General features: G+C 43.5%; 1 protein-coding gene across 2 annotated transcripts in view; it reads left to right on the plus strand.

The window, feature by feature from the left end:
• The window catches only part of DNAH11 (dynein axonemal heavy chain 11), a 331,865-nt gene that overhangs the window by 163,227 nt on the left and 150,279 nt on the right, over positions 1-18,359 (plus strand). For both annotated transcript variants that reach the window (XM_080818899.1, XM_080818900.1), the window contains exons 43-45: positions 5,358-5,508; positions 9,015-9,146; positions 14,056-14,229. In XM_080818899.1, coding sequence (XP_080675025.1) covers positions 5,358-5,508; positions 9,015-9,146; positions 14,056-14,229 — 457 coding nt within the window. The remainder of the gene's footprint in view (positions 1-5,357; positions 5,509-9,014; positions 9,147-14,055; positions 14,230-18,359) is intronic.

Consider the following 18,359-nt stretch of genomic DNA (forward strand, 5'->3'; position numbering starts at 1 on the left):
TCCAAACCAGTATCTTTGGTCTCAATTTCCCCCAACTTTTTAATTTGGAAGTGTTGAAAATTATAGAAAATTTGAAATGGTAGTAGTACACTATACACTTTTTCCCTGTAGTACCACTTGTTAGTGTCTTACTACACGTACTTTCTCTCTGAATGTGCGCACACTCTCTCTCATGGCCATAGAGACACATTTTCTCCTTTTACTTACTTTTGCAAAATGATCTGAAGACATTGAGCCTCTTCATCACTGAGTACTTGAGTATCTGTTCCCTAAGAACTAGGAAATTGTCCTATGTGAAGCCAGTACAATTAACATACTTAAGATATTTGTTCTGGATACAGTAGTATCTGATAAACAATAATTTTTCAAATTTTCTCAGTTAACTGAGAAATTTCCTTGGTAGGCTTTTTCTTTTCTTTTCTTCTTCTTTTTTTTTAATCCAGTGTCACAACAAAGATCATGCATTGCATCTACTTGTCTGTATTTTCTCCTTTAATGCGGAATATCCTCCCACATTTTTCTTTCATGACATTGACAGTTTTGAGGGTAATCAGTCAGATGCCTAGAAGAGTGACCCAGTGGTGGTTGCAAAGTGGTGACTCCCTAATTCATTCCTTTCTGTTTACATAGATGAGGTTACATTTTCCTATAAAGAATGCTTCCTCTTCTTTCCTCCTAATCCCCTCCCTCACCCCTCCTCCTCCCTTTCTTTTTCTCTCTTGCTTTCCCAGTCCCTCTCCCCCTTTCTTAATGGACATCATTTTCTGTTCATGGTTTCTTTTCCTTTAGTTCAGTGGGTTATAATTCATTAGCAACATGATCATACTGAACGCTGGCTTTGTCCCAAATTTGCCAACAAGAGCCCTTTCCAGGCAGCCCCTTATTTGTTCTTTTTCACTTTTCATCCTCAGTCAGTCTTGGAACGCTTGGCTTTCAGGCTAACCAGCATGATTCTGGCTCCCTTCATTCTTCCTTTCCTTCACCCAATTCAGTCATTTCTCCAAGTAGCCAGAAGGAATGACTTTTCGTGTAAGGAATGGTATTTAGAATCCAAGACAGTGATGCTAGGTGTGCTCATTGCTACTGATAGGTCATTGCTTTCAGGCTCTTTCAGTGACCAGAATTAGGAAATCCATTTTCTTAATTCATATTGTGGGAAACCCTAAGTTATTATGGATAGAAGAGATGATAAAATATTTTGTTTATAATGTCTCTGCATGATTCGTTTAAGAATTAAAGGTAGTGTCCTTATCATGTAAGCTTCTTAGATATTTTTGTTGAAATTCACTGAGCTACTCTAAAAACTAATTTTATATCCACACTTAATAGACACAGAACATATCAAGTCACACAAACATCCTTAAAATCACATGAACATGGGACTGGCTGTCAAAATCAAATACTATTCTACTTCTCAGTCCTAGGTAAATTTACTAGATGAATGCTGGACAGCTCACATGTGTCTGTTGAGATCTTGAGAAACAGAGAAAGAATGGGAAGTAGAAGAAAATTTCTAAAAAATAATCAAGACTTTTTCCTTATTAGAAAGGGATAAAATGCATAAAAAGGAATGAAGTGCATAGAAAAGGAAAAGCAAACAGGCAATGAATTAAATTCATTCAGAATTAAATTATTTAAATCACTTAACTTAAAATTACTTAAGTCGCTTAGCTTAAAATTATTTAAAGTGAACATCATTGAAAATGAGATCTACCAAATGGTATGTTACTCAACTTCTAGAAAATGATAGGAAAATGTGGGCCTATCTCCGGAATTTAGTCTGATTCCAAGAGATTACTGGAAGATAACTTTTGACAACTCCACCTTTAGATCATACTTATTCCTTTATCACTTTAATGGATAAAATCCTTTTGATTTTCTCTCTTTCTTCCTCTCACCTGCATTGGATGAGCTTGTTGTCCTTTTTTTTTTTTTTAAGGTTTTATTTATTTGAGAGAGAGCATGAGTCTGGGGGGGTGGAAGGCAGAGGCAGAGGGAGAAGCAGGATCCCCGCTGGGCAGGGAGCCCCATGCACGGCTGGATCCCAGGACCCTGGGACCGTGACCCCAGCCGAAGGTAGAAGCTTAATGGACTGAGCCATCCGTGTGCCCCAAGCTTGTTGTCTTCCACCCCTGCAATCCCATCCTTCCATGTTGGCAGCCTGTATATATTTGCAAACATATGAATTCAGAAACCATCGACGTTCACTGCCAGTCAGCATGTTGTAACTTGGGCCATTTTTCCGGGCCACCTGTGAATGACAAGAGAGACTGTATCTTGCGCCGGGGGCCAGTATATAACCAGAGCTCTGTTGAGTTCCTGCTCTTCTCCGGGACACTGTTCCAGTCCCAGACTCTTGAGGAATAAATTGAAGAGTCCTCAGGAGCCCGAAAACTTGGGCTACTAAGTTCCCAAACTAGAGGGTCTTAGATTCCTGTGATCATGCGAACAGCCCATCTGAAGAAGGGCCGGGCAACACAGCTGACGGTAGGGAACACATTTGCAAAGGCTGAAGAGCCGAAGATCCTCTGTTCGTGACCTGGATGTTTGTGTGAAGATGATGCTTCAAGGTGTCATGGTGTGACACCTTCCTGAAGCAGGGGACCCAGTGATCACTTATGTTAGTAAGAAATAAATAAGCCCTTTTAGCATGTCATTTTCCATGGTGTGTCCTACAATAGCACTAAGTTTCATTTGGTCATGTTCAAATGTACGGCATCTCTTAGAAACCCTAAGGGACTTTTTAATGAAGTACGGTGGAAAGAATTTTCAGCAAAGATCTGGACCTTCCGTTTCTGCCATTGCCGAGGGTAATAGTGTCTTCCTCTGAATTCACTGTGTTTTAACATCTATTTTTATCCCAAGCTATGAAGATGTATATATAATTTATATGTGAAATTTTAAACTGTTTATATTTGACAATATAGGCTTTTTTTTTTTTTTTACTCCCTGTGCTATGTGGTGTGGTTGACCCCTAGCAGAAATTGTTGGGGGCTTTTGGGGGGCGGGGGCTACAAGATCCTATCTCCTGGTTTGGTTGTACTCAAGTCCTGTCCCGTGGAGCTGGTTTGTACAAGGGCAGCATTTGCTCATGGACCAGGTAGGTGTTCTCTCTGAGACTTGGGCTCCTGCCTCTGTGGGTCCACGAAGCAGCTCTCACCTGCCCCCTCGGGCAGAGCCCTTTTCCCCTTCTCTGGCTCTCTGGAGGCTTTAGCCCCCGGTCATCCCTGCATAGGCCTCTGCTCCACTGACACCAAAGGCCAGGGGGTGGAGGCAGAATTTGTTGTACCCAGCAGAGCACTGGCCGCCAGCCCTTGGGCCCTGCAGGACTCTACTGCCTTGAGGAGATGCACAGATCAGCGGAGCCAGGATCTGACCCCAATTCTCCGGCTTCAACCAACTCTGTGCTGGCTAGCATTTATTGAGAAGTTGTTGTAGGTCAGATAATAATCCAAACACTTTCTGCATGAGAAATCATCTCATCCTCAACAATCCTAGGAGGTTTGTGAGAACTTAAAGCACAGAGAAGTGAAGCAACTCACCCTAGGCAGCAGTTAAAAAATGGTGTGGCTGGATAGCCAAACTATGGAAAGAACCTAGATGTCCATCAACAGATGAATGGATAAAGAAGATGTGGTGTATATACACAATGGAATACTATGCAGCCATCAAAAGAAATGAAATCTTGCCATTTACGGCGACGTGGATGGAACTAGAGGGTATTATGCTGAGCAAAATAAGTCATCAGAAAAAGACAATTATCATATGATCTCCCTGATATGAGGGAGTTGAGAGGCAATGTGGGGGGTCTGGGGGGTAGGAAAAGAATAAATGAAACAAGATGGGATCTGGAAGGAGACAAACCATAAGAGACTCCTAATGTCACAAAACAAACTGAGGGTGGCTGGGGGGAGGGGCGGAGGGAGAGGGTGGTGGGGTTATGGACATTGGGGAGGGTATGTGATATGATGAGTGCTGTGAAGTCTGTAAACCTGGTGATTCACAGACCTGTACCCCTGGGGCTAATAATACATTATATGTTTATTAAAAATTCTAAAAATTAAAAAAAAAATGGTGTGGCTGGGCTACAGATCTGGGTGGTCAGCATTGAGAGCTCGGTCTCCCCTCACCACCCCTCACCACCCCCACTGCCCCAGTGAGCTCCGGACGCTAAGATTCTGCTTCTGGCAGCTGCCGTGTGGTTGAACAAGCACCTCAGAGGTACGTGAGGCCCTCGCGCCTTCAATTCCAGTAACTCACACTTGTCTGCCATTGTTCCCTGGTGCCCGCTGTCCCCACCGCCCGGAGATGCTCTCTCAAGTTCCTGTCCTGCACCTGGACTTCACCGAAAACCATTTCTCTTGTACCTGGAGAAGTTTTGACAGTTGATATCCTATAAATCTCAGTGTAGTGTAAATGTGATTGAATAGTTAATAGAGCCCAATTGTGGCACTTTGTAAAAATCAAAGGGAGCCTTTTATAGGATAATTATCTTGCCTTAATTTCTTCTTTCTAGTGGAAATGTGAAATCTGATTTGCTTATAGCAAGGTACAGCGGTAGCTGTGTAGCTGCGCCGCTCGTGGCTGGATGTATTTATCACTGCGTCCCGTTTGATGAGAACTTTTTGAGCAATTATTTTTCATTTAGTATCGCACAGTGTCTCCCCAGAGATGGCTGTGGGAGCTGCTAGGCTATGTTTCATTTTATTGATAAGTAGGGCTTTATTAATATGTTAGGGTTATTAATATATCAAAATTGATAACTTTCTGTAAGCTCCAGATTAATACACATGTACCCAAGCATGAGATACCATTTCAGAGCGACTTATCGGAAACGCATTATCTGCTTCTCAGGTTGGCGTTCCCTCCAAGCCAGTGGAAAAGGAGAGATTCTGAAATAGCCCCTGTGGAATTTTCACCTTTTTATATGTAACTGATTTGTCATTACTAAGTAATTGATGCCAAGATTAATCAAGAAAAATCCCAAGCTGTTTTCATAAATAAAGCCTACCCTATGAAACTAGTTTCAATCCCTTAGGAAATGACATGCTACACCTCCTTATAAAGGCCTCAGTAATGGCCTACTTAGACTCCATTATATTGGCCTTCTAAGTGCTAGTAGGAGTTTCTTCCACAGTTTTTTCATTAGGGTAAAAATGGCCATTAGAACAAGTTTTTAAGGGGTCATTTAAAAATATTTGCAGTTTGGGAAATAGAATGAACTCACTACACAGGTCCCCAAAGGGCGGCACCAAGTTGTGTTGGGTGGAGGGGTGGCGAGAGGGGAGTTCGGAGTTGGTGAAATTCAGCTTTTTAAGCCTTGTGTTCAATAAAAGCTTTTCTGTGTTCTTTTTCAGGTATGTGGCCAGTTGGATAGACAGAAGGCAGCATCAATCAGAAAAGGCCAATTTAACTATTCTTTTCGATAAATACGTTCCTGCCTGCTTGGATAAGCTGAGAACAAGCTTGAAAACCATCACTTCAATTCCGGAGAACAGCCTGGTGCAGGTCTGGCTCTGGTTCCACCATCATACTCTCTGGTCCTGCTGCAGTGGTGTGGCCTGACGGAGGCAGCGGGAGCTTTTGTTTGCTTGAGGAAGGAGACTCAAAGAGGGGTGCCTGGGTGACTCAGTCAGTTGGGCGTCCGACTCTTGATCTCAGCTTGGGTCTCCGTCTCAGGGTCATGAGTTCAGGCCCTGTGTTGGGCTCCATGCTGGGTGTGGAGCCTACTTGAAAGAATGAAAAATTAAAAAAAAAAAAGATATAGCAGTAATTGTATAGCTGCTCTGCTGGAAAATGAAAAATACGAAAAATGAAAAAAAATGAGGCAAAGATTGAGGGGGTCGTCAGGTTGCTCCACCTCTCTTTCCCCAGCTCCTTGTTCCCTGGGGCTTTCTGCAAACCTCTGTGACACACCTATCACTTTCTATTATCACTCGGGCTTGTAGTCTGGTTGTTTTCATGAGACTGTGATCTAGAGGCCAGAAGCCACCTTGTATTTATTTTTATGTCCCCAGAAATGTACATAGTTCCCTCGCACAGAGCAGGGGCCAAGTATGTGTTTACTTAATCATTGTGTTCCTCCAAGTACATTGGAATAGAATACGAAGAACAAGGTAGCAACAGGCATATTTATTTTTCTGTCTCCTAAGTAATTGGCCCAAAGAAGAGGCTCAGTATGTTTTTGACTACAGTAAATCCAGCATCTAAGCTGGGCGGTAGGAGGAAGTTGCGGAGCTTGACCATCTCTGGCCCTCCCATGCTCTTCTTCCTTTCTGTTCATCCCCTCCCCCAGATACTCCTGAAGTCAGGTCAGTCTCCATGGGGAGTTTCTAATACGCCAGGAACAGGTCTATTCGACCCTCGGTCTGAGACCACTCGTAAGACTGAAGGGTATATGTATGATAGGTTGTCATGGAAGCAAATGAAAATAAATCGCAGCACACAGAAATGAAGGTTGTGATCTTAATCTCAGCATGAAGAAAAACAATCCCCAGCCTTCACAAGTAGAAAACTTCACAAAAGATTTACAATTAGAAATCGTATTTTTTTTTCTCTAGGAACAAAATTGGTTTGAGAGTACTTTGTTACCTTTAAGTTCCTGTTACCAGATTTGTTTGAAGCTAAATTAGAAAGAGTCACAAGCATAATAAGAAGAGAAAGTTCAGGTTTTTTGATAATTCACACACCAATTAAGTAAACGATAGTCTTCAACAGTAATTATCCGAGGTATAATTTATTTCTGAAAGCAGGTCTGAATTTATTCATAATGAATTAATTATGTGGTTAGCCTAATTAGACTTCCTCTGGTGTAGTACTTGCAAAAGCATGACTGTGTTCTTTCTCGAGTTGACTTATGTATTTGTGTGATTCTCTGTAGTGTGAATTTTTTCATTCAAGAGTAGAGTGAAAATAGGTCAGTAGGAATTAATATGACTTTCCCTCTCACTTCCTCCTTTTGTAGTATTCAGAAATGGCATTTTGTCCTCAGCTCCTTTCCAGCAGTTGTTTATAGAGTAGTCTCTCTTCTGTGATTACTTGCAAGGACAAAATTTGAGAGGAACATGAGTACAAAGGGGAACACCTTCAAATGCCTACTTTAAGAAATTAATGTGCTCTGTTTTCCAATAAATGACATGTATTTGCTTTTTTAAAAAATATTTTATTTATTTATTTGACAGACAGAGATCACAAGTAGGCAGAGAGGCGGACAGAGAGAGAGGAGGAAGCAGGCTCCCCGCTGAGCAGAGAGCCCAACATGGGGCTTGATCCCAGGACCCTGAGATCATGACCCGAGCCGAAGGCAGAGGCTCAACCCACTGAACCTCCCAGGCGCCCAACATATATTTGCTTTAAGTTTGGTTAGTCATAGTAATTCCTTCATAATATACACCAGAGTCAGACGTTACTAATTGCTGACACAGAGCTCCAAGTGTTTTCCAAGTACTGCATTGGGGAGAAAAGAGAGAAGTGACGAGTTAGTCAAGTCCCCAGATCAGCAGATGAGGACACCCTGAAATCTTCCAGTCCCCGTTTTGGTTTTGGTTTTAACAGTCCCTTACAGCACTAAGGCTTCTACTCAGAAGTAGCAAAGCCTCACAGTCTTACATTATTTTTCTCGATACCAAATGGGTGATTTTTATATCTTTTGGAGGATTATTTTAAATTGGCAGATATGGAACTATATAACATAATAGAAATCAAGAGAGAAGACTGAAAAATACAACGGGTAGTCAACTTTTCAAATTGAAAACCTTTGTAAATTACTTCCAGGAGCTCTTTCCTGTGTTACCACGCTTTTCCCCGGCTTCCGGGGCTGGGAAAGAAAGACGCACGTGCAGTCCTGACTTGTCCTGTAGCAGCTTGTGTTGCTGCCTGTGTGATAGTGATCGGATCTCGGGCTGCCTCCAGAAGCCAGGGGAAAGGTTCCAGGAGTTCTGAGAGTCTGGGACACCGCTGCTGTGTGACCCCAATACCTGTGCTTCAGAGAAGTAGCTCGAGAACATGTTCACGACGGGTTATTGTTCCCTTTGGGAAAGGCCTTTGCAAGCAGCCATGTTCCCCTCCTCACCGACCTGCTTGTCCTGAACTCAGGCTGTGTTTCTGACCAACAGCGCGTTGCCGTCTCACATGGAGGGAGGAAAGGACAAGTTCCTGAATAGTGTTTCTTCCAAGGTTAAATTTAGTTCAGTGTTCAAAAAAAAAAAAGTCACAGGCGAAGGCTGCCAGTCTGTCTTTCTAAGTTTATACAAAGGGTGGGGAAAACCCGCTGCCAAAGCACAAAGGGAAAGTGGGTTCTCTAAATGTCCAGCAAGAGGGAAATGAGTAAATGCCTCTCTGTCAAGTGGAGTCCTATGTGTCCATTCCCACTGGTACGTTAGGGCAGCACTTACTGGGAAGGCAGGGTGTCTGGAGTTTGTTACTGAGCAAAAATGTGAGCTCTAGACGACTCTGTGTACTGTGACTCCCTGTTAATAAAAAAGAGAGCTTAGATATATTCCCCATTATCTTTACTTTGTGCCTGTATGTACCCGTGTTTATTATAGTCATTACAAATCGGATAAAATAGTCCTTTTTAAAAAATAGTTGATTACTTAGAAGATCAGTTTCATTAAAAATGGCAGAGATGGCAGTGCCTGGGTGGCTCAGTGAGTTAAAGCCTCTGCCTTCAGCTCAGGTCATGATCCCAGGGTCCTGGGATCAAGGCCCGTGTCCGGCTCTCTGCTCCGCAGGGAGCCTGATTCCCTTCCTCTCTCTCTCTGCCTACTTCTCTGCCTACTTGTGATCTCTGTCAAATAAATAAATAAAATCTTTTTTAAAAAAAAAAGTGGCAGAGATTTTCCACTATTGACTTAAAAAACCAAGGCAGTGATTTTTGTCTGTCTCAACGTCACAGATTGGGGAAAATTCTATAATCTTTTAAGGGGCAAGTGGATTGATTAGTATGTCCTGTGGCCTGACTCTGCTATTAAGGAGCTATTGCTCTAAATGAATAGCTATTTCTTCTTCTTTAGACAATTTGTACCCTTCTGGAATGCTTGTTGACTCCTGACAACGTACCTTTGGACAGCCCAAAAGAGATTTATGAAGTCTACTTTGTCTTTGCTTGTATCTGGGCGTTCGGAGGCACTCTGTTGCAAGATCAGGTATGTTTTGAGATGGTTCACAGAAATAATTTATAGAACCAGTTTTACTTGGGGGGCAGGTTGTAATGTGATCCCTATTGGTTTGGTTTTTGTTTTTGTTTTTGTTTTAATATCATCATAAATCTCTGCCGTTGGCCCTGTTCTCTTGTAAGCCGGTGTATTTAGGCAAGCTCGTCCAGGCTGGTAGCTCTGACTTGGGCTGACGCTGCCCCACATCTTCTTGGGAGCTCAGGGGTCGGTGATTCCAACGGCCTGGGGAGCAGCACCAACAGTGTGGTCTTCCGGAGGCCAGTCCCGCTCCCTGAGCCAGAGCCAGAGCTCTGCTTCTGCCCCACACCCAAATTGGCTCTTCCTCTTCACCCTTTCTTATCCTCGGGGATACTCACATTCCTTCCAGTTGCTCGAGTTAAAAACCCGGGAGACCCCATTCTTCTTTACTTCTGTATCCAGTGGTCAGCAGATCCTTTCAGTCACACAACAGCTGTCAGGTCTGTCCCCACCTCCCCGTCCCTACAGCCTTCATTCAGGAATGTATCATCTTTAGGTTGTCCTGGGCTGTCACAGTATCTTAGCTCGGGCTGCCGTAACGAAATGCCGTAACATGGATGGCTTAACTGAGAGAAATTCACTTTCGTTCCTGGGGGCTCAAGTCCAAGGTCAGGGTGCCAGCATGGTCAAGTTCTGGCAAGGGCTCTCTTCCTGGCTTACAGAGAGCTGCTTTTTTGCTGTGTCCTCACATGACAGAAAACAATAAAAAGCTTTCCGATGTCTTTTTTATAAAGACACTAATCCCATCACAAAGGCCCAAGCCTCATGACCTCATCTAAACCAAATTACCTCCCAAGGCCCCATCTCCAAATATCATCACATTGGGGGGTAGAGCTTCAAAATAGGAATGTGGGGCAGGGGTTGGGGTGAACACATTCAGTATACAGCACATAAGAACCTTGAAATCAGTTTCCCTGTGTCTGGTCTCTTGCCTCTAATCAGTCTCTTACATGATCCCTGGGATAATTATTGGGGAACCAGACTCAACTCAGGCGAGATCCTTTCCATGGGTCTTGCCTTCAGCCAAACATGAGGCTCCCATGCCTGCCCAGTGCACCTAGAGGAGCTCATCCATGGCTGCTCATTTCTTTTGGACAAACACTTGAAACGAGCTTGCTCGAGTGTGTGCATATGTGTATATTACTCAGGTGCAAAGTGGGAGTGTTTCAGTGCTAAAGGTGGCACATCTCATCTCCACCATGCTCCCCTGTATGTAGATTTTGCCAGGTAACATTTCCAGTAATTGTTCAAGCTATCTTCATGGTGCGCATAAAGCTTAGAGGGGCAAAGGAACTTGACCAAGGTTATGCTGATAGGAAATGACTGCACCAGGATTCACGCCCTTGTACATCTCCAAAGGCCACCCATTCAAGGGTACCTCAGGATCTCTCATGGTCATAACTGATCCTACATGTACCCCTGAATCTTTGCCTTAAAAATAGATGGCACCCCTCTTCCAGACTTTGCCAGATATTTCCATTTGAATTGGAAGGCATCATAGCCAAAAGGGCCCCATATTTCCACTGGTTGACTTGTTGTAGGCCCTCAGATACATGGTTGCTTAAACCTGTGGGCCAGTTCTGCTTCTTGTCACTAGGTCACCGTAAATCATGTCTGTAAACAGGCGTGGAATTCACTTGGCCTGCTCGATCTGATGTTGATCCCACATTTCCTTCTGTAATATCCAAGGGCTTTCTAAAGCAAAGCTGCCTGTGTTGCTTTGAGTAAGAGTCAAGAGTTGGCGTTAGGTGACTTTGTGTGGTTTTTCTTAGGCACAATTTACAGCATGTGTGAACTTCTCCTTCATGGAGGCTGTGGGCAGAATCTCCCCTTCTCCCCGACTTATCCCACCCCCCATGTTTTTTTATGTTTTTTTCTAGGGTTCTCCCCAAGGTTTTTCCTTCACTAGGATATAAACCAGGTAAAATTGTGTGAGTAGGATGTGGACAGTGGAAACCTCTCTATTCCTGACTACTTCCCTCCCAGCTGATTGCCTTTTCATCTTTCCAGTTTCCAAACATGGCTGCCTTCCCAGCAGTCCATCAGGCCGGGCCCTGGGCCACCACAGTGGTCCCCTCACTCCTCCAGACACTCTTCTCCCTAAATGAGATTCATCTCCTTCATCCTCCTCCTCCTCCTCCTCATCACCACCACCTTCACATCTTCAGAAGGGCTCTAACTACGAAACATTCAAAGCAGAGGCTATTAAGTTGTAAACATGAAGGAAAGCTGGAAGAAATACTCTTAAGATCACCTTTTATTAGCTGAACAAATCTGAGTGCCTGCTGGATGTCCGAGAATGTGCTTACACCTTTGAGTCTGTTACTTTCCTGAATTTTCAAAAAAATAAAACCTCTATGTATAAGTACAACTATCCTCCTCCCCTTTTACAAAAGAGCCGAAACTTAGATAGCCTGCCTGAGGACGCCCAGGTGATGTCTGCGCCACGCTCCGACTGCAGCACGCTGGCTTGGCTCCTGTGTTCTTAAGCCAGGCCATTGCAGGCAGCTTCCAAAATAAGCCTTGATCAGCTCTCCCCGAGCTCCCATCAACTGCTATTATCACTTCTCACTTGGCTTCTAAGGTAACAGCCTCACTGGTCTGCTTCTGTACCTCCCCCATAATCCATTATCCTCTCAGCAGCCAGAGCGATTTTTTAAAATGTAAATTGAATTATAGGATACACTTGAGAGTTTAAAATACTTTAATGGATTCCATTTGCTTTTAGGATAAAGTGAAAAATTTAATACTATTTACAAGGCCCCTGGATCTCTGGTCCTGCCAGTCTTTCCCTGCTTGTTCAGCCACCCCTTCTCCCCGCCGACCTCCCACCTGCTTCCGCCAGCTGCGGTGCCCATTTCTGGAACCGGAGGTCTTTCATACCACAGGATCTTCACCCGTGGTGACCTCTTCCTCCTTCTTGGAACTCTCTTCTCCCTAATCTGTGCCAATTCTCTCAAAGATAGCTCACCTGAACGTCCAATTAAAATAGGTTCACCCCTTTTTGGTGAGGAGGCAGAGAAAAAGCTTAACCCACTGAGCCACCCAGGCGCCCCCATGGAGGCTCTTTTTTTTTTTTTTTTTAAAGATTTTATTTATTTATTTGACAGACAGATCACAAGTAGGCAGAGAGACAGGCAGAGAGAGGAAGAAGCAGGCTCTCTGCTGAAGCAGGGCTCGATCCCAGGACCCTGAGATCATGACCTGAGCCAAAGGCAGAGGCTCAACCCACTGACCCACCCAGGCGCCCCCCTCAACAGAGACTCTTAAAGAGAGAGAACACCCTGAGGGTTCATGGAGGGAGGCGGGTAGGGGATGAGCTGGTTGGGTGATAGGTTTTGGGAGGGCATTCGTTCTGATGACCACTGGGCGTCGTACATAAGCGAAGAATCACTGAATTCTACTTCTGAAACCAGTATTGCCCTGTATGTTAACGAACTGAAACTGAAATAACAATAGATTCACCCCTATTACTCTCCATTAGAGCAAACTGCTTTCACAGCACCTATTTATTTCTGCATTTATCAGCTTAGCCTCTGCTTCCACTGTGCTTCCTAGGGTCTCTGCTTCTATCTCCCTGTAAGTTCTATGATGGCAGACAGCCTGTTGGCTTTCCTCCCCAGTCTAGAACAAATGCACTGTAGTTGAGTGCACTAATGAGTCAAAGATGTGTTACCAAAATGATCTTACTGATGTAGTGGTTAGCAAATTTTGATGTAAAGTCCACGTCCTAGGTCTTCTGCCTACAGGGAATAGTGCCAAGTGTTTTGCCTTTGGAACTGATTTGATTTATGACCAACTTTTGTAGGGAGGTTAAGTAGCCATGCCACCAACTTGAAAATAACTCACACGAGCCTGGACTCATGAACACGTGAGTGGTGGTGAGCAGGAGCGTGAGCTCAGCGTATTTGGCAGATGGAGGCAAGCTTTGCCTGTGAAGACTCCTCAGCCTTCTCTGCCCTCGGCACACACCCCTGCTCTCCAGCCCTCTTGTCTCTGCTTATGCGTGTGATCAGCCTAGTGCAAGAAGTGGGCCATAGTCCCAGGATGTAAGATACCAAAGAAAAAGCAGTTTTAAGAATGTGACCAGAGAAAAATAGGAGTTAAGGTCTTGGAAAGTCTGAGACTGCTGAGTGCCATGGCCACTCCCACACACTGTTCTTAGAGTTCCTCCAAGCTCAGGGTGGTCGCCGATCCTGCAAGTAAAGAAGTCTCTCTGCCAGGTTGTTCTGTGACTTGAAGGAATGAAATAGGGTTACCCAATGTTTACTTTTCGAAATAAGGACATTTATAAATAATGACCATAAGGAATATCATAATTTTATAAAAGAGAAGATATTTCAACAGCAAAAGTTCCAAGAAGCCTGTAAACTCAAATAGAGGGCAGTATTTAAATCAAATAATATTACCAGTTTTTTTAAAAAAGTGTTCCTTTGTTCTTATCTTTCCTACTTTATCGAGAATTGATGTGAATATTGGTAGAAATCAACACCAGTGTTTGAGAAAAACTGTCTCACTGGAGCTAGATGGTAATTTGCCTGAGAGCTCATTGTTAAATTAAATAACCCAGGGGTACTCAAAGGTTCACCTAACCTTACTTTGCTTTTTAAGTTAATAATTGTTCCAGAAAATTTGTACCTTTTGGATGTATGGCAATTATAGCTTTCTGCCTCTCTGATATTATCACTCATTATAAGTTACTTCTAGTTATTTATTTTTCTTGGGTCAGTTACTCTAGCCCGTTTGTAATTATAACTGTGTTATAACTGCAAATAACTGTGTTCAGCAGGATTTGGAGGGGCTTCATATGTGTTCAGAATTACCTCTAGGTCTGCATAAGGATTTCTCTTGTTGTTCTTAGCTTTCTGACTCTCAGGCTGAATTCAGTCGGTGGTGGCATAAAGAGATGAGAGCAGTGAAGTTTCCATCCCAGGGGACGATCTTCGATTATTATCTGGACCACAAAACTAAGAAATTCTTGCCTTGGGCTGAGAAGGTCCCCACATTTACTATGGATCCAGAGGTCCCTCTGAAGGTAGGTGGATGGAACCTAGAAGTTTTCCAGCCACACTGTGCTTCTTTGAGCCTTTTTGTTTCGTGTTTGAGCAGTCCTTCTGCTCATCAGTCCTGCCTGATGAGAAATTTTTGTTGATATGGTCGAGCATATAGCATATTGCCTGGGAGAGAAGAATCTTAGTTCTAGGAACAACTACTGAGATGGCTCTTAAGTTTATGCAAACTTTAAAAAAAAATTTCTACCTAAGTCTATTATAACTTTTAATAAGTCACAAAATCAATTTTGTGTCTTATTAAAAATCAAAGACCTATTTCTGTTAGTTCCAATGATTCTTATGTCTGACCGTATTGAGAATTTATTAGCACTTTTCATGTGGAACTTCTTTAACCCCCCCAAGCCATAAAGTAGTTGTGTTTAAGCTCCTCAACTCAGAGGTTTGAAATCCTCATGGCAGCTCACAAATCTAAGTGAATCTTCTTTTTTTTTTTTTTCTCTTCATAAATCTTTGTTTTACATTTCTCTGATGTTGACTTATTCTTAGGTCATCTTTTTCTGCCCCAATCTCTTTTCCTTTTCATTAAAATCGTGACATTCTGATTCACTTGGGAGCTTAGTACTTCTGGTAGCACTGTGTGAATAGAATATACGGGGTTTCTATGGTATAAACTAAGCAGCTAGTGTGAAACAAGACCCAATGTATTCACTTCCTGGAGCTGGAGGCTAGACAATGAAAGACTAAGTGTTCGCAGGAATCATTCCTCCTGAGGCTCTCTAAGAGACTCCGTTCCAGGCCTCCATCTGGAGTTCACTCATGATTTTGGGGTCCCTTGGCTTGTGGCAGCCTACCTCCCGTCCTAACATGGCATTTTCCCCAAGTGTGTCTCTGGGTGTGCAAATTCCCCTTTGTATGAGGACACCAGTCTTCGCTCTGGGGGCCTACTCTGCTTGTCTTAGTGTGCTGGGGCTGCCCTAACACGATACCGCACACTGGATGGCTTAAACACCAGAAATTCATTTCCTCACAGTTCCTTCTGAGGCAAGAAATCCAGGATTGAGGTGTTGGAAGGCTTGGTTACTTCCGAGAGCTCTCTCCCTGGTTTGAGGAGGGCCGCCTTCTTGCTGTGTCCTCACATGACCTTTGTGTGTGCCTCCCTGAGCACTGACTCCAAGTCTGTCCAAATTTCCTCCTCTCAGGAAGGACACCAGTCAGATAGAGGTAGGGCCCACCCTAACAGCCTCATTTTAACTTAATCATCTCATTAAAGAGCCTGTTTTCAAATGCAGTCACTTTCTGAGGCACTAGGGTTTGGGGCTTTATCATGCGCATATTGGGAAGACACAGTTCAACCCATTAAACCTAACCCCAAGGAGACTTCATGAACAAGAAATCAGATGTAGGATGGCCCCAAGACTGATTAATTCTGTGACTTGGTGATATCACCAAGAATTTGGATCTTTCCAGCTCTCTGCTCTGCTCTCTTAACACTGGCATCATTTTTTTTTTTTTAAGATTTTATTTGTTTATTTGACAGACAGAGATCACAAGTAGGCAGAGTGGCAGGCAGAGAGACAGAGGGGGAAGCAGGCTTCCTGCTGAGCAGAGAGCCCGATGTGGGGCTCGATCCCAGGACCCTGGGATCATGACCCGAGCCGAAGGCAGAGGCTTTAACCCACTGAGCCACCCAGGTGCCCCAACACTGGCATCATTTTTAAGACTAGTATCCTTCCTGGTCTGAGGTGGGTTCCAGTTGCCCTAGGAGTTTCCTTCAGAGAAAAAAGCCACGTTGTCATATAGTTTTCATTAAGAGTGAGGAAACTTCTCAGAAGCACCAAAGCAGACCGCCCCTTGAGCATCTAATACTCCAGGGCTCACATGCCACCCCTAACCTGTCTCAGGCCAGACTACTGGGCTACCCTGATTGGTCTTGATGACTCATCACAGTACCAGGGAGCCAGGTTGAGCTTCCCTTGGAGCACATGTGTGTGGAGGAAGCATGGAGACTTGAACAAAGTGGGAGCTCTGACAGAAAGGGGTGATGGAGAAATGGGTGCTAGGAGGCAGCCAACCATGTCTGTTCCAACTGCTTGAAGAATTGTGAAATCTGCTTTTGCTCAACTGACCTGCACTTCACCTACCTGGCAGTTTTACCTAGCTGGTTGAAAGCTGAGAGTTTGTTAACCAAAGACCAAAAACTGGTATGGCGAGGTTGATGCATCTGACCAGTGATGCCTTTTATTCCACGGGGAACCTATTAGGACTACTTTTTAGTCTTACTCTACACACAGTGGTAAGAAGTGTGGTTAGTCTACTAACCGCTTCTTAACATATTGGAAGGGAACCATACTGAGTCAGTAGTAATCGTCAATGCTAATATTACAGAAGTCTATCTCAGACCTTTTTTTAATTGCTCTACATAGATTAACTAATCCTTAAAACAACTTTCTAAGGCATAGGCTATGGATAACCATTTTACATATGAAAAATGGGAGTGCCAAGGGGTGGAGTAACGTGTGGCCAATCCACGTCCCAACGTGCCTTCTTGCTGGCTCTGGACACGCTTGGGCTTTAATCCAAGTACCACCACTTACTACTACTCTGTGACCTTGGTCAAGTTATTGGTGTTCTCTAAGCTTCAGTTTCATCATCTCTGAAATGAAAATCACGACACAACCCCCGTCATAGATGAGTTATGAGTATCAGACGACCTAGTGTATGAAATGCTTAACATCATACCTGTCATGTACTCAGCTGTCAGGAAGTGTGAATTATTGGTATTAATGTATAGAGAGCAGAGCTAATAGGCAAATTAAGAAGAACCTGAAGACAATGAAGAGCCAAAAAGAAAAAAAATGTAAAATGTAACTCTGATGAAAAGCAGTCATCTCGTTCTGTTTGGTGTAGCATAGAAGAGTCTGTGCCTTTCAGTAGGCCCCAAGAGTACCACCAAATTAAAACAGAATTCTAGGGGTGCCTGGGTGGCTCAGTGGGTTAAAGCCTCTGCCTTCGGCTCAGGTCATGATCTCAGGGTCCTGGGATGGAGCCCCGCATCGGGCTCTCTGCTCAGCGGGGAGCCTGCTTCCCCCACTCTCTCTCTCTGCCTGCCTCTCTGCCTACTTGTGATCTCTGTCTGTCATATGGATAAATAAAAATCTTAAAAAAATAAAATAAAACAATTCTAGTGTAAATATTTATAATCATAAAAATGATCCTGAATGATCTATAAAATATTCAGTTGTATTCAGTATATGCTAACCAAACAGGGGACAATATATTGTAGAATTTAGGTGTTCATTGTTTTTGTTTTGTTTTTTTTTTTAAGATTTTATTTATTTGCCAGAGAGAGAGAGAGAATACAAGCAGGCAGAGAGGCAGGCAGAGGCAGCGAGAGAAGCAGGCTCCCTGCCGAGCAAGGAACCCGATGCGGAACTCGATCCCAGGACCCTGGGATCATGACCCGAGCCGAAGGCAGTGGCCTAACCAACTGAGCCACCCAGGCGTCCCGGTGTTCATTGTTTTTTTAAGAACAGTCTGAATCTTGCAAGTGGTTTTTTACCTCCTTTTTAATTTGGCCTCCAAAAATGCAAGAAATGTCAACTCTGTTTTAATCACCGTGTAGGATTCTATTTCTTGCATGTCTATGCCTGCTACCTCTCTCCCTGGCATTATGTATTAGTCTGTATTCCCTGAATCTGGTGTTTATTTCCATTCTTCATTTTCTTGTATTCCCCTAAGCCACCTCACATTTGTTGTGAAACAATAAAGTGTATAAATAAGTCACCAATTTTCAAAACAGAAGGATTGCTATAAAGATTTTTTTAACAAAACAATGCATAATGTGTTCAACATGTACTTTGGACTTAGGAATATTTCACTTAAGATCACTATTTCCCACCAGCGGGTCTCTCCCCATGCTGAACTCCTTTAGTGTAAGTTCTGCCCTGATCATTGGGCCACTTAATCCTACCCGGCCAAGGCATTGCTCCCAACTTTGATTTATTTGTGACTTAACTTCTCAAATGTCCTCTCAGCTCCTAGAGAGTGGTGGACGGTTTCCTAAACCTTTATTGGATTCCCTTGTATGCCTAACACGAGGTCTGTGATTGGGGGCTTTGACTAACACTTAAGTTGGGAAAGATAGATCTGTTGC

Source organism: Martes martes (genome assembly GCF_963455335.1).
Source record: "Martes martes genome assembly, chromosome: 11".
Lineage (NCBI taxonomy): Eukaryota > Metazoa > Chordata > Mammalia > Carnivora > Mustelidae > Martes > Martes martes.